Raw genomic sequence first — 17,416 nt, 5'->3', positions numbered from 1 at the left:
GTAGTAGATTGTGTAATATTAGACTAATAGAAGTTGAAACAGTAATAATATCAGGAGTAGATCGTGTAAAATTAGACTAATAGAATCTGAAACAGTAATGCTATCAGTAGTAGATCATGTAATATTAGACTAATAGAAGCTGAAACAGCAATGATATCAGGAGTAGATCGTGTAATATTAGACTAATAGAGGCTGAAACAGTAATGCTATCAGTAGTAGATTGTGTAATATTAGACTAATAGAAGTTGAAACAGTAATAATATCAGGAGTAGATCGTGTAAAATTAGACTAATAGAATCTGAAACAGTAATGCTATCAGTAGTAGATCGTGTAATATTAGACTAATAGAAGTTGAAACAGTAATAATATCAGGAGTAGATCGTGTAATATTAGACTAATAGAAGCTGAAACAGTAATGATATCAGGAGTAGATCATGTAATATCAGACTAATAGAAGCTGAAACAGTAATGATATCAGGAGTAGATCGTGTAATATTAGACTAATAGAAGCTGAAACAGTAATGATATCAGTAGTAGATCGTGTAATATTAGACTAATAGAAGCTGAAACGTAATGACATCAGTAGTAGATCGTGTAATAATAGACTAATAGAAGCTGAAACAGTAATGATACCAGGAGTAGATTGTGTAATATTAGACTAACAGAAGCTGAAACAGCAATGATATCAGGAGTAGATCGTGTAATATTAGACTAATAGAAGCTGAAACAGTAATGATATCAGTAGTAGATTGGGTAATATTAGACTAATAGAAGCTGAAACGTAATGATATCAGTAGTAGATCGTGTAATATTAGACTAATAGAAGCTGAAACAGTAATGCTATCAGTAGTAGATCGTGTAATATTAGACTAATAGAAGCTGAAACAGTAATGATATCAGGAGTAGATTGTGTAATATTAGACTAATAGAAGCTGAAACAGTAATGATATCAGTAGTAGATCATGTAATATTAGACTAATAGAAGCTGAAACAGTAATGATATCTGGAGTTGATCATGTAACATTAGACTAATAGAAGCTGAAACAGTAATGATATCAGGAGTAGATCGTGTAATATTAGACTAATAGAAGCTGAAATAGTAATGATATCAGTAGTAGATCGTGTAATATTAGACTAATAGAAGCTGAAACAGTAATGATATCTGGAGCCTTCCCTGTAGCTCAGTTGGTAGAGCATGGTGTTTGCAACGCCAGGGTTGTGGGTTCGATTCCCACGGGGGGCCAGCAAAAAAAAAAAAAAATGTATGAAATTGTATGAAATGTATGTATTCACTACTGTAAGTCGCTCTGGATAAGAGCGTCTGCTAAATGACTAAAATGTAAAATGTAAAAAATGAGTAGATCATGTAACATTAGACTAATAGAAGCTGAAACAGTAATGATATCAGGAGTAGATCGTGTAATATTAGACTAATAGAAGCTGAAACAGTAATGATATCAGTAGTAGATTGTGTAATATTAAACTAATAGAAGCTGAAATGTTAATGATATCAGTAGTAGATTGTGTAATATTAGACTAATAGAAGCTGAAACAGTAATGATATCTGGAGTAGATCATGTAACATTAGACTAATAGAAGCTGAAACAGTAATGATATCATGAGTAGATCATGTAACTTTAGACTAATAGAAGCTGAAACAGTAATGATATCAGGAGTAGATCATGTAATATTAGACTAATAGAAGCTGAAACAGTAATGATATCAGGAGTAGATCATGTACAGTTGGACTAGTTGGAGGCAGCTCAAGTGTCCTGAACAGTTTCCAGGGTAGTAGTAGTAGCTGTGTGTGTGTGTGTGTGTGTGTGAGAGGCAGCGCTGCAGTCAGACAGTGGGGTCATGGACCATCTCAGTCTCACCCAGAGCTCCTGGTATCAGGTTCTCTCTCCTTTACACAGCCACAGCAGTGATGGGCTTAGACAGAGTGGAGACACACACACCTCCCCCCACTACTGGAGAGGACACAATGTGGAGCTTTTACAGAGGCAGGTAACTAAACCCCACCAGAGGAGAGAGTTACAGTCTTCTTCAATAAACACACACACTTACCTCCCGTGGTGTCTACAATGTGTGTGTGTGTAGGGTAGTGGTCTGGTCTTTCCTACCTCTCTTGGTGTCCACGGTGTTGACAGCATGGATGAGCAGGGCAGTGTTGGGTTCAGTGTACTCCACAAACACCAGTAACAGTTTCAGAGCTGTCTTCACTACCAGACGGAACTACACACACACACACACACACACACACACACACACACACACACACACACACACACACACACACACACACACACACACACACACACACACACACACACACACACACACACACACACACACCGCAGAGCAGAGCAGAACAGGTTTTATGCACCAGGGACCATACCAATCTCATTCTACATGTTATAACTGTACAGGCGCCATAACATCCTTGGCATCAGTGACTAACGAGGTGCAGCATGCATGTTAACCACTGATAGGGTTTAAATGTGACCAACGAGGTGCAGCATGCATGTTAACCACTGATAGGGTTTAAATGTGACCAACGAGGTGCAGCATGCATGTTAACCACTGATAGGGTTTAAATGTGACCAACGAGGTACAGCATGCATGTTAACCACTGATAGGGTTTAAATGTGACCAACGAGGTGCAGCATGCATGTTAACCACTGATAGGGTTTAAATGTGACCAACGAGGTACAGCATGCATGTTAACCACTGGTAGGGTTTAAATGTGACCAACGAGGTGCAGCATGCATGTTAACCACTGATAGGGTTTAAATGTGACCAACGAGGTACAGCATGCGTGTTAACCACTGATAGAGTTTAAATGTGACCAACGAGGTGCAGCATTCATGTTAACCACTGATAGGGTTTAAATGTGACCAACGAGGTACAGCATGCATGTTAACCACTGATAGGGTTTAAATGTGACCAACGAGGTGCAGCGTGCATGTTAACCACTGATAGGGTTTAAATGTGACCAACGAGGTACAGCGTGCATGTTAACCACTGATAGGGTTTAAATGTGACCAACGAGGTACAGCGTGCATGTTAACCACTGATAGGGTTTAAATGTGACCAACGAGGTGCAGCGTGCATGTTAACCACTGATAGGGTTTAAATGTGACCAACGAGGTACAGCGTGCATGTTAACCACTGATAGGGTTTAAATGTGACCAACGAGGTGCAGCGTGCATGTTAACCACTGATAGGGTTTAAATGTGACCAACGAGGTGCAGCGTGCATGTTAATCACTGATAGGGTTTAAATGTGACCAACGAGGTGCAGCGTGCATGTTAACCACTGATAGGGTTTAAATGTGACCAACGAGGTACAGCATGCATGTTAACCACTGATAGGGTTTAAATGTGACCAACGAGGTACAGCATGCATGTTAACCACTGATAGGGTTTAAATGTGACCAACGAGGTGCAGCATGCATGTTAACCACTGATAGGGTTTAAATGTGACCAACGAGGTACAGCGTGCATGTTAACCACTGATAGGGTTTAAATGTGACCAACGAGGTACAGCATGCATGTTAACCACTGATAGGGTTAAATGTGACCAACGAGGTGCAGCATGCATGTTAACCACTGATAGGGTTTAAATGTGACCAACGAGGTGCAGCATGCGTGTTAACCACTGATAGGGTTTAAATGTGACCAACGAGGTGCAGCATGCATGTTAACCACTGATAGGGTTTAAATGTGACCAACGAGGTGCAGCATGCATGTTAACCACTGATAGAGTTTAAATGTGACCAACGAGGTGCAGCATGCATGTTAACCACTGATAGGGTTTAAATGTGACCAACGAGGTGCAGCATGCATGTTAACCACTGATAGGGTTTAAATGTGACCAACGAGGTGCAGCATGCATGTTAACCACTGATAGAGTTTAAATGTGACCAACGAGGTGCAGCATGCGTGTTAACCACTGATAGGGTTTAAATGTGACCAACGAGGTACAGCATGCATGTTAACCACTGATAGGGTTTCAATGTGTCATTACATAGTGCCCAATAAGAGGTTTTCCTGCTCTGACAACCCTGAGTGATTGAGATAATGGCCTGATAGAGGATGTATAGGAAATAAGGGAACAGGGATTGTACTTGTAGGGGTGAATAATGCCGAGGCATGGTACAGCCAGAATGTAAAGCCAGAAAAGAGAAAGAAAGACAGAGAAAAAAAGGAAGGGATGTGAAGATCTGTGTGTAATAAAGTGAGTGCCTGAACGGGACATGATCAAAAACATACTGTGTGTTACACTTGGCCAGGAAGAAGGAGCAGAGGAGAGAAGAATCGGTTAGAGCAGGAAATACAGAGACACTCTCGCCCAGAGGAGAAAGAGGGAGAGAGAGAGAGAAATACAGAGATAGAAAGGACAGAGATAGAGTGGGCAAGAGAGAAAGAGAGGACAGAGAGAGTGAGAGAAGGAGAGAGGGAACAGAGAGAGAGAAGGAGAGAGGGGACAGAGAGAGACAGAGAGAGAGAGAAAGAGAGAGAGAGAGAGCGAGAGAGAGAGAGAGAGAGAGCGAGAGAGAGAGAGAGGAGAGAGGGGACAGATAGAGAGGGATTGGGGGAGAAAATAGATTGACCTGGCCATCAGAGAATTGGGGAGAGCTGTCACACCACCAAGGAGGTCGGTCTTGCATGTTTTACAGTTGTTTTATGGTCAAATGCAAAAGTACAATGATATTTCCTTTGCAGGGAACTTCGTACTGTACCTTGGATCCAACGAGTGTGTAAAGCCATTGGACGGTTTCGTTGTGACTTATGAGGCCATTCATTCCATCCACATACAGCATGATCTGTCCCAGAGCTGGAGAGAGACAGAGAGAGAGAGAGAGAGTTGAATTGAATTGAATTGAGAGAGAGAGAGAGAGAGAGAGAGAGAGAGAGAGAGAGAGAGAGAGAGAGAGAGAGAGAGAGAGCAGAGAGACAAGGAGAGAAAGAGAGAGAGATGCTTGTTTCTGCAGCTCTGTGTTTGGTTACAAGAATGGGCCCGTTGCACATGAACCTGATGAGTTGTCATAAAAATACCAGGGAACAAATGAAAGATGGGGCTAGTTCTGTCTGTGCCATGGCAGGCAGTGTTGCGGCTCTCCCTCCCCTCTTCCTCTATCTAGGTTAGACACACATCTGCCATTCCAGTTATGTTATTCTCTTCTTTTTGCCACAAGACTGACTGCACAGACCCATATCCATCTGTCCTGCACATCACCCCCAAGAGTGGGAAAAAACTTCCTCACTGATGTTTCCCTATACTCTTTAGAATTCTATAAGCCTCTAAAGAGAGTGACTCATGTGAGGAACAGTATGTTGGACCAGTTAGGAAGAGATAACTAACTCTTTAGGAGAGAGACAGCAAGGACATCACCATAGAAACACAACACCAGACATTAAGAAAAATCCCCACTTCCAATAATACCAAATCCAAACCAAGTCATATGAATGAAATGAGCGAGGGATGAAAAGTGAGGGGGGGAGAGATGGAACTACAGAACATCAATAGTGGCAGACAAGGGATCTTTCCTTTCCTTGACATGTAGATAATGCTAACCAGATTGTCACTAATGTTGGAGTGCCTCTGACCTAGCTCCAGCTGCACTGCAGACATACACTATGAGGACACAGACAGATTCCCCCATTCATGCAAAGTTACCAACACTGTATGAGCAGAAAGTTCAACAACATATGATGTGAACACAAAGTGAAGATATCCATTCATTTCAGATTGCTATGAAGTCAAAATAATGATATTCCAAATAATGACAGACATGATCTACAGTTGAACGAAAGCCAGATAACAACAGAGAGATATACTGAACAAGTGTGTTCTTTCTTTTACTGGGTTGTTCTCATCTGCCGTGTCTAACTGTCTGTGTGATGGAGGGTTCTGTATCTATAGGTGGTTGCTAAGTGTTAAAATAATTAGCAGAGCCCAGTTGACTGTGGAAACAACAACATGTTGATCAAAACAACATGCACACAACCACTGAATATTAGGAGAATGGAACACATTCCAGTCATACTTGGATAAGACACATTCCAGTCATGCTTGGATAAGATACAATTCAGCCATGCTTGGATAAGACACATTCCAGTCATGCTTGGATAAGATACATGCTAGCCATGCTTGGATAAGACCCATTCCAGCCATGCTTGGATAAGACACATTCCAGCCATGCTTGGATAAGACACATTCCAGCCATGCTTGGATAAGACACATTCCAGCCATGCTTTGATAAGACACATTCCAGTCATGCTTCGATAAGATACATTCCAGCCATGCTTGGATAAGACACATTCCAGCAATGCTTGGATAAGATACATTCTAGCCATGCTTGGATAATACACATTCCAGCCATGCTTGGATAAGACAAATTCCAGCCATGCTTTGATAAGATACAATCCAGTCATGCTTGGATAAGACACATTCCAGCCATGCTTTGATAAGATACATTCTAGCCATGCTTGGATAATACACATTCCAGCCATGCTTGGATAAGACAAATTCCAGCCATGCTTTGATAAGATACAATCCAGTCATGCTTGGATAAGACACATTCCAGCCATGCTTTGATAAGACACATTCCAGTCATGCTTGGATAAGACACATTCCAGTCATGCTTGGATAAGATACAATCCAGCCATGCTTGGATAAGACACATTCCAGCTATGCTTTGATAATACACATTCCAGTCATACTTGGATAAGACCCATTCCAGTCATGCTTGGATAAGATACATTCTATCCAATGCTTGGATAAGATACATGCTAGCCATGCTTGGATAAGACACATTCCAGCCATGCTTGGATAAGACACATTCCAGTCATGCTTCGATAAGATACATTCTAGCCATGCTTGGATAATACACATTCCAGACATGCTTGGATAAGACAAATTCCAGCCATGCTTTGATAAGATACATTCCAGCCATGCTTCGATAAGATACATTCCAGCCATGCTTGGATAAGACAAATTCCAGCCATGCTTTGATAAGATACATTCCAGCCATGCTTCGATAAGATACATTCCAGCCATGCTTGGATAAGACACATTCCAGCCATGCTTGTGTAAGACACATTCCAGTCATGCTTGGATAAGATACATTCTAGCCAATGCTTGGATAAGATACATGCTAGCCATGCTTGGATAAGACACATTCCAGCCATGCTTGGATAAGATACATTCTAGCCATGCTTGGATAAGGCACATTCCAATCATGCTTGGATAAGACACATTCCAGCCATGCTTGGATAAGATACATTCCAGCCATGCTTGGATAAGACACATTCCAGCCATGCTTGGATAAGACACATTCCAGCCATGCTTGGATAAGACACATTCCAGCCATGCTTGGATAAGATACATTCCAGCCATGCTTTGATAAGACACATTCCAGCCATGCTTGGATAAGATACATTAGAGCCATTCTTTGATAAGACACATTCCAGTCATGCTTGGTTAAGATACATTCCAGCCATGCTTGGATAAAGTACATTCCAGCCATGCTTGGATAAAGTACATTCCAGCCATGCTTGGATAAGATACATTCCAGCAATGCTTGAATAAGACACATTCCAGTCATGCTTGGATAAGATACATTCCAACCATGTGACATAAGATTCGATCATGCAGGAGGGGTGAAGTCAGGCGCAGGAGACTAAGGTACGTGGGAAAACACATTTTAATGAATACAGTCCAAAGTGCCGAAAAACAAGGCAGGGTACAGAACTCAAACGATAGGTAACAGGCCTAAATCGAGTCGGGACGCAGCCCAGCAAACCCTAATGCCTAATACGAAACGGCAGAGGAAAATCAAATCCCCAACCTCCACTAAAATGACACTAAACAATCCCGCACAATCCATAACCAAAAACAGACAGACTAAATACCCTCACAAATGAACTAACTCAAAACAGGTGCTAACAAAACCAGACATCAACAAAAGAAAAAGAAAAGGAGATCGGTGGCAGCTAGTAGGCCGGCCGCCGAGCGCCGCCCGAACGGGGAGATGCGCCACATTCTGTGGACGTTGTTACAGTACCCCCCCCTGACGCGCGGCTCCCGCAGCGCGCCGATGCCGGCCTCGAGGACGACCCGGAGGGCGAGGCGCAGGGCGATCCGGATGGAGGCTGTGGAATTCCTGCAACAGTGATGGATCCAAGATGTCCTCCACCGGTACCCAGCACCTCTCCTCCGGGCCATACCCCTCCCAGTCCACGAGGTACTGCAGGCCCCCTACCCGACGCCTGGAGTCCAAGATGGACCGGACTGTGTACGCCGAGGGACCTCCCACACCTCAGCGTCCTGCAGTGGACCAGCTACCACCGGCCTGAGGAGAGACACATGAAACGAGGGGTTAATCCGGTAATACGAAGGGAGCTGCAACCTATAACACACCTCGTTTATTCTCCTCAGGACTTTAAACGGCCCCAGAAATCGCGGACCCAATTTCCGGCAGGGCAGGCGGAGGGGCAGGTTCCGGGTTGAGAGCCAGACCCTGTCCCCCGGGGTAAACACGGGGGCCTCACTGCGGCGGCGGTCAGCGCTCTCCTTGTGCCATCCCACAGCCCGTTTAAGGGATTCCTGGATGGTGCTCCAGGTCTCCTTAGAGCGCTGTACCCAATCCTCCACCGCAGGAGCCTCAATCTGGCTCTGATGCCAGGATACCAGGACCGGCTGGTAACCCAACACCACCTGAAAGGGCGACAGGTTAGTAGAGGAGTGGTGGAGAGAGTTCTGCGCCATCTCGGCCCATGGCATGAACCTCGCCCATTCTCCCGAGACCCCCAGTCGCTCCATAAATGCCCTCCACACTCGGGACGTAAACTGGGGACCTCGATCCGAGACGATGTCCTCAGGCACCCCGTAGTGCCGGAAGACATGAGTAAACAGGGCCTACGCGGTCTGTAGGGCCGTAGGAAGACCGGGCAAAGGGAGTAGACAGCAGGACTTTGAGAACCGATCCACAACGACCAGGATCATGGTGTTCCCCTGAGACGGCGGGAGATCCGTGAGGAAATCCACCGACAGGTTGGACCATGGCCGATGTGGAACGGGGAGGGGCTGTAGTTTCCCTCTAGGCAGGTGTCTAGGGGCCTTACACTGGGCGCACACCAAACAGGAGGAGACATAGAGCCTCACGTCCTTCACCAAAGTGGGCCACCAGTACTTCCCTCTAAGAGCCCGCACTGTCCGCTCAATCCCTGGATGACCTGAGGAGGGTAGCGTGTGCGACCACCGGATCAGTCGATCACGGACACCGAGCGGAACGTACTTCCAACCCGCGGGACACTGAGGTGGAGTAGGTTCGGACTGCAACGCCCGCTCGATGTCCGCATCCACCTCCCAGACCACCGGTGCCACCAGACAGGAGGCTGGAAGTATGGGAGTAGCGTCGATGGACCGCTCCTCAGAGTCGTGGAGACGAGACAGTGCGTCGGCCTTGGTGTTCTGGGAACCTGGTATGTACGAGATAGTGAACTGAAATTACGTGAAAAACATAGCCCACCTGGCTTGGCGAGGGTTCAGTCTCCTCGCCGCCCGGATGTACTCCAGATTACGGTGATCAGTCCAGATGAGAAAAGGGTGTTGCGCCCCCTCAAGCCAATGTCTCCACACCTTCAGGGCCCTGACCACAGCTAGCAACTCCCTGTCCCCCACATCATAGTTACGCTCCACCGGACTCAGCTTCTTAGAAAAGAAAGCACAGGGGCGAAGCTTCGGGGGCGCGCCCGAACGATGTGACAGCACAGCTCCATCCCCAGCCTCAGACGCGTCCACCTCCACTATGAATGCCAAAGAGGGGTCCGGATGCGCCAGCACTGGGGCTTCGGTAAACGGTTTTCAGTCGACAAAAGGCTCCGTCCGCCTCCACCGACCACTGCAGCCGCACCGGGCCCTCCTTCATCAGTAAGATAATGGGGGCCGCCACCTGCCCAAAGCCCCGGATAAACCTCCGGTAGTAATTGGCAAACCCTAAAAACCGCTGCACCTCCTTAACCGTGGTCGGCGTCGGCCAATTACGCACGGCCGCAATGCGGTCACATTCCATCACCACCCCGGATGTGGAAATGCGATACCCCAGAAAAGAGACGGCTTGTTTGGAGAACTCACATTTCTCGGCCTTGACGTACAGGCCATGCTCCAACAGTCGCCCAAGCACTTTACGCACTAGAGACACATGCGCGGCACGTGTGGCGGAGTAGATCAGAATGTCATTGATGTACACCACCACACCCCAGCATTCTTCAACCCATACGGCATGACGAGATACTCATAATGGCCAGATGTGGTACTAAATGCGTTTTTCCACTTGTCCCCATCTCGGATACGCACCAAATTGTACGCGCTCCTGAGATCCAGTTTTGTGAAGAAGCGTGCCCCGTGAAATGACTCCACCGCCGTAGTGATGAGAGGTAGCGGGTAACTGAAACCCACCGTGATGGAATTTATACCTCTATAGTCAATGCACGGACGCAAACCTCCCTCCTTCTTCTTTACAAAAAAGAAGCTTGAGGAGACGGGTGATTTGGATGGCCAAATGTATCCCTGCCTCAAGGACTCAGTGACGTATGTCTCCATAGCCACTGTCTCCTCCTGAGACAGAGGATACACGTGACTCCTGGGAAGTGCAACGTTAGCCTGGAGGTTTATCGCACAATCTCCTCGTCGATGAGGTGGTAATTGAGTCGCCTTCGTTTTACTGAAGGCGTAAGCCAAATCGGCATATTCTGAGGGAATGTGCACGGTAGAGACTTGGTCTGGACTCTCCACTGTAGTCGCACCGATGGAAACCCCTATACATCTGCCCGAGCACTCCCTCGACCACCCCTTAAGAGCCCTCTGTCTCCATGAAATTTTAGGATTGTGAGTGGCCAGTCAGGGAATTCCCAGTACCACCGGAAACGCCGGGGAATCAATGAGGAAGAGGCTGATACGCTCCTCATGACCCCCCCGCATCACCATAACCAGTGGCATAGTGACTTCCCTAACCAGGTCTGACTCAAGTGGTCGACTGTCTAGGGCGTGCACGGGGAAGGGTTGGTCTAACTGAACCAGGGGAATCCCTAACTTATTGGCGACCCCACGGTCCATAAAACTCCCAGCCGCGCCTGAATCGACTAGCGCCTTATGCTGGGAGTGAGGGGAAAACTCAGGAAAAGAAACTAAGGCATGCATGTGGCCGACAGGGGGCTCTGGGTGAGGCTGGTGCTGACTCACCTGAGGCATCGAAGTGGTGCTCTGCCTGCCATCTGATCTCCTGGGCGAGCCTCTCCAGCACCGGTCGGCAGTGTGCCCTCTGCGACCACAGTGGGCACAGGAGAAGACTCCCCCTCTGGTCTTCCTAGCTGCAGCCCCCCCTATCTCCATGGGCGTTGGAGCAGGAGGGCTGGGAGGTGGAATGAAAAGGGCCCGATTGGAACGCCCGCGGGCAGCCAGCAGGTTGTCCAGTCTGATGGACAGAGCAATGAGCTGGTTCAGGGTGATGGTAGTGTCCCGACATGCCAGCTCCCGGCGGACGTCCTCTCTCAGGCTACAACGGTAGTGATCAATCAGGGCCCTTTCATTCCACCCCGCTCCAGCCGCTAGGGTCCGGAACTCCAGGGCGAAGTCCTGGGCACTCCTCGTCTCCTGTCTCAGATGGAACAGTCGCTCACCCGCCGCTTTGCCCTCCGGTGGATGATCGAATACAGCCCGGAAGCGGCGGGTGAACTCCGGGTAATTGCCCCTAGCCGAGTCCGGACCCTCCCAGACGCCGGTCGCTAGGTACAGCTCCAGCTGGAGTAGGAACCCCTTACACCCAGCGGCCGTCCCATCGAACTCCCTCGGGAGCGCGAGCTTAATCCCACTGTGGCTGGACTCCGTCGGCGCTGGTAGGGGCGCAGGGTGTCTAGCAGCTGCTGGCGTGGGTGGGGGAGCGCTTCTCTCCAAGCTCTCCAGATGCGCCAACACCTGGTCCATAGCCGTACCCAGGCGATGGAGGATGTTGGCGTGCTGGGTAACCCATTCCTTGGCGCTTCTGCTCCTGCTGACTCCATGATTTTTCCGGTGCGGGATTCTGTCATTAGATTCGATCATGCAGGAGGGGTGAAGTCAGGCGCAGGAGACTAAGGTACGTGGGAAAACACGTTTTAATGAATACAGTCCAAAGTGCCGAAAAACAAGGCAGGGTACAGAACTCAAACGATAGGTAACAGCCCTAAATCGAGTCGGGACGCAGCCCAGCAAACCCTAATGCCTAATACGAAACGGCAGAGGAAAATCAAATCCCCAACCTCCACTAAAATGACACGAAACAATCCCGCACAATCCATAACCAAAAACAGACAGACTAAATACCCTCACAAATGAACTAACTCAAAACAGGTGCTAACAAAACCAGACATCACCAAAAGAAAAAGAAAAGGAGATCGGTGGCAGCTAGTAGGCCGGCGACGACGACCGCCGAGCGCCGCCCGAATGGGGAGAGGCGCCACCTTCTGTGGACGTTGTGACACCATGCTTGGATAAGATACATTCCAGCCATGCTTGGATAAGATACATTCCAGCCATGCTTGGATAAGACAACCTGTGGAGATTGTTTATCTGTGGGACAGATTGACAGGCTTCCACCACATAATGACCATGTTGTACCAGATTGTAGTACACCATCATCATCACTATCATCAAATATCACCTTATAATAATGATGTCCTGTTGTTATTGTTGAGAGTTGAGTTTTACACGCACGCACGCACGCACGCACGCACACACACACACACACACACACACACACATTGCTGGTGTGAGAGAGTGGTCAGGGACAGGGACATTACTCTACCCCCACTTTACAATAAATCAACCAAGCTGGCCCAGAGTCTTCAGACAGACATGGGCCTCAAACAAAACACAACATTCAGCGGAGAAGAAGTGTCTGTCCAGTCCGGTCATCCCTCAGTTTGTCAGACAGTCACAACTGAAAGGGAAATACTGGAGCAGCCTTGCTCACCGAACCCTGACACCACTTCCATTTGTAACAGGATACATAAATAAGGATCATAACAGGAGCTAAGGGACCTCTATGGGAGGGCACTAAAAATGCACCCTGGGCTTCAGTCCGTTGAGGAGGGAAACAGAAAAGGAGGGAGAGGATGAGAAAAGAGGGTAACAAATAGCCGTGGATAGGATCGGATGGAGCAAAGCACAAAAAAGCTTCCTTTTTTTAGGGGGTTGGTTTGTTATAGGCTAAGAGTGAACTGCTCTGTGAGTTAATATTTGAGTTAAGTTCAAGCTGCAATATGTACGTTTTTGGGGCGACCCGGACAAATTCACATAGAAATTAGTCTAAGAAGTGGTAGATCTATGTGCGCAATGTCGATGTTTCCCATTCTTAAGTTTCAGCACCACTTTACACCACTATAGACCACAGGGACCAGCACCACTTTACACCACTACAGACCACCGGGACCAGCACCACTTTACACCACTCCACACCACTGGAACCAGCACCACTTTACACCACTATAGACCACCGGGATCAGCACCACTTTACGCCACTACAGACCCCCGGGACCAGCACCACTTTACACCACAACAGACTGCCGGGACCAGCACCACTTTACACCACTCCAGACCACCGGGACCAGCACCCCTTTACGCCACTACAGACCACCGGGACCAGCACCACTTTACGCCACTACAGACCACAGGGACCAGCACCACTTTACACCACTACAGACCACAGGGACCAGCACCACTTTACACCACTACAGACCACAGGGACCAGCACACCTTTACACTACTACAGACCACAGGGACCAGCACACCTTTACACTACTACAGACCACAGGGACCAGCACCACTTTACACCACTACACACCACCAGAACCAGCAGCACTTTACACCACTCTACTGGGCAGAGCACCAGTTGCTCTCTCTGTAACTGTATGTTGACATAGAAGACAAACAGGGGGTGAAAACACCCAGTATAAACATACATCATGCATCTAAGGCAGGACAACTAGTTGTGTCTGTCTGTCAGTCTGTGTGAGTCTGGTTGCTGACAGAGGAGAACATTCTGGAAAGCCATGAAAGAGAAAGTTCAAATGAGGAAGAATACTTGTCATGCATGTGTGTTTCGGGACAACATTTATTTCTGATCAATGTAAAATCCTTTTGCAATACTCAGATTTTCATATTCATCCGCAAGTACTTTTCCATACTCTATGTCACTCGAGCAGAGTATCAGAAAGAGAAAAAATAAAGACTATTTGAACTCAGGTCTGCCTCAGAGCACAGTGCTGGGTGCCAGTTTGTCATTGTGAGGAGTCAAAACGTGAACTGTTTGGAACTACAGTGGAACTACAAGCAGAGGTCTGCAGACCAGACCCAGGCGGCTACTGTTGTATGCTTCCCAGTCTGTCTATCCCATCCCATGTGTGGGGGTAGGACACATGATGAATGTGCTGCCTGCTCCGTTTGGGTCCAAGATTCCCAGGTGCAGCTGTACTGTTTGTCTCGTTGGCTATGTCCCAAATGACACCCTATCCCCTGCATAGTGCACTACTCTTGACTCAAGCCCTTTGAGCCCTTGTAGTGCGGTATGTAGGGAATAGGGTGCCATTTCACACAAAGTCTGTCTGTCTGTCTGTCTGTCTGTCTGTCTGTCTGTCTGTCTGTCTGTCTGTCTGTCTGTCTGTCTGTCTGTCTGTCTGTCTGTCTGTCTGTCTGTCTGTCTGTCTGTCTGTCTGTCTGTCTGTCTGTCCATCCACTGTTGCTGCTGCTTACCAATCAGGCCTATTTACTCACAACATGTCAGGATAGAACATTCCACACACTCCTCCTCTCTTCACTGGAACAATAGAAGTGTGTGTGTGTGTGTGTGTGTGTGTGTGGGGAAGAGGGTTGTTTGTTCAGAAGAGTGTGTCAAAGCCAGAGGAGAGAGCAAATGTAGACAGACAGACAGACAGACAGACAGACAGACAGACAGACAGACAGACAGACAGACAGACAGACAGACAGACAGACAGACAGACAGACAGACAGACAGACAGACAGACAGACAGACAGACAGACAGACAGACAGACAGACAGACAGTGCCTGCCGTATCAAAGCAGACCACATCAGTGTGCTTACTAAAACATGATTAACCCTCCTGGGTCAGAGGAGACTGAAGCGAGGGCCTGCCCGTCCTCTCCTGCAACTCCCCCACTCTGCTATGACAGTGGTGCTGACAGCGGAGTGACTAGAGTAATGAGTTAATATACAGCTGTTCAACCAGCGTGACTTTGTAACAAATTCCTACAGTATGTGTTGTCACAAGGGATGTGTGCGGCTTGTGAGAAGTGGATTATAAAGTGAGAATGAACGATGCGAAACACGTCAAACTTTGATTTCTCTCTCTCCATACCAAGAATTTGGTGTCAGGTTACATATGTTGCATGGTTGTGTTCTCAACGAGGAAACTGGTTCCATCCGTCTTCCTGTTCTAACCACCGATCCCTCCAATGAACGTAACGTGTCCCACTGCAAAGCAAACATAAGAGCTCTAAAGCCTACGAAGATAACCACACGTTGACTTCAAATGATTGATAATGGTCATGACCTTAGCTTGGTACCTCTTAGGCCACATGGGTATTTTAAGTTGGTAGCTGACCTTTGACCCACAATGTTATTCTAAATGTCTTATCTGTGCAGCACACCTGTGCAGACCAGACCACAGTACCCATCGACTGAACTACCAGTGCATTCACAGGAATGTCCATTAACGACAGCTAGGTGAGAAGTGACTGGTCTCTAGTGATGCTCTTTATGCCTGTGGATACAGAACATCAATGTTCTCTTTAATGACAGTTCACACCTTATTGATGTTTCAGAGTAGCAACAATCAGTAGAAAAGCTGAAAGATTCATGGAACAAAACATAATGTAAAGGACTGTACTAGGTGTAGCAGCTACATTAAGAGACTGGTGGGAAATGGTTTTAGGAAACATCAAATCAGCAATCACCTGATAACTTCTGAGAAGTCCCAGCAACTGAAAATTATTTCCACATCATTGTGAATCAATTACCCATGAAACAGACCTGGAAAAAACTATTGAGAAACCACAAAAAAAGTAACTTGCATATTGCAGCTGTGGTGGCTATTGTTGTTGTGATCATAATCATTTCATAATGGCTCACTTCCCATTCCAGGTCAACTCCCACGCAACTTAAAAAGAAAACGTGGAACATTGCAGAGAGAAATATCAAGAATAGAGCAGACCTGATACCTTATTCTACAAGTTAGAAAGGCATGTTCTATATAATGTATTTCTATCTGAATGTTCCATAACGTTATGTCCTGCTGAGCGTTCAACAACATTGGCCCTGCGTATTGTACTGTAACGTGTGATCGTTACCGGCATGAGGAGCAGAGTGGAGCTATAGAGGTGAACCTCCTGATCCAGACATGAGGAGCAGAGTGGAGCTATAGAGGTGAACCTCCTGATCCAGACATGAGGAGCAGAGTGGAGCTATAGAGGTGAACCTCCTGATCCAGACATGAGGAGCAGAGTGGAGCTATAGAGGTGAACCTCCTGATCCAGACATGAGGAGCAGAGTGGAGCTATAGAGGTGAACCTCCTGATCCAGACATGAGGAGCAGAGTGGAGCTATAGAGGTGAACCTCCTGATCCAGACATGAGGAGCAGAGTGGAGCTATAGAGGTGAACCTCCTGATCCTGTCATGAGGAGCAGAGTGGAGCTATAGAGGTGAACCTCCTGATCCAGACATGAGGAGCAGAGTGGAGCTATAGAGGTGAACCTCCTGATCCAGACATGAGGAGCAGAGTGGAGCTATAGAGGTGAACCTCCTGATCCAGACATGAGGAGCAGAGTGGAGCTATAGAGGTGAACCTCCTGATCCAGACATGAGGAGCAGAGTGGAGCTATAGAGGTGAACCTCCTGATCCAGGCATGAGGAGCAGAGTGGAGCTATAGAGGTGAACCTCCTGATCCAGACATGAGGAGCAGAGTGGAGCTATAGAGGTGAACCTCCTGATCCAGACATGAGGAGCAGAGTGGAGCTATAGAGGTGAACCTCCTGATCCAGACATGAGGAGCAGAGTGGAGCTATAGAGGTGAACCTCCTGATCCTGTCATGAGGAGCAGAGTGGAGCTATAGAGGTGAACCTCCTGATCCAGACATGAGGAGCAGAGTGGAGTTATAGAGGTGAACCTCCTGATCCAGACATGAGGAGCAGAGTGGAGCTATAGAGGTGAACCTCCTGATCCAGACATGAGGAGCAGAGTGGAGCTATAGAGGTGAACCTCCTGATCCAGACATGAGGAGCAGAGTGGAGCTATAGAGGTGAACCTCCTGATCCTGTCATGAGGAGCAGAGTGGAGCTATAGAGGTGAACCTCC

General features: G+C 47.3%; 1 protein-coding gene across 3 annotated transcripts in view; it reads right to left on the bottom strand.

The window, feature by feature from the left end:
• LOC106574139 (FH1/FH2 domain-containing protein 3) overlaps window positions 1-17,416 on the bottom strand; it is a 273,559-nt gene that overhangs the window by 39,103 nt on the left and 217,040 nt on the right. For all 3 annotated transcript variants that reach the window (XM_082959703.1, XM_082959705.1, XM_082959707.1), the window contains exons 6-7: window positions 4,745-4,839; window positions 2,124-2,235 (exon numbers count right to left, since the gene is read on the bottom strand). In XM_082959703.1, coding sequence (XP_082815829.1) covers window positions 2,124-2,235; window positions 4,745-4,839 — 207 coding nt within the window. The remainder of the gene's footprint in view (window positions 1-2,123; window positions 2,236-4,744; window positions 4,840-17,416) is intronic.

This window comes from Salmo salar, chromosome 02 (genome assembly GCF_965601325.2).
Source record: "Salmo salar chromosome 02, fSalSal1, whole genome shotgun sequence".
Classification (NCBI taxonomy): domain Eukaryota; kingdom Metazoa; phylum Chordata; class Actinopteri; order Salmoniformes; family Salmonidae; genus Salmo; species Salmo salar.
The sequence above is the reverse complement of the archived record's forward strand: the minus strand, read 5'-3'. Positions and strand labels throughout refer to the sequence as shown.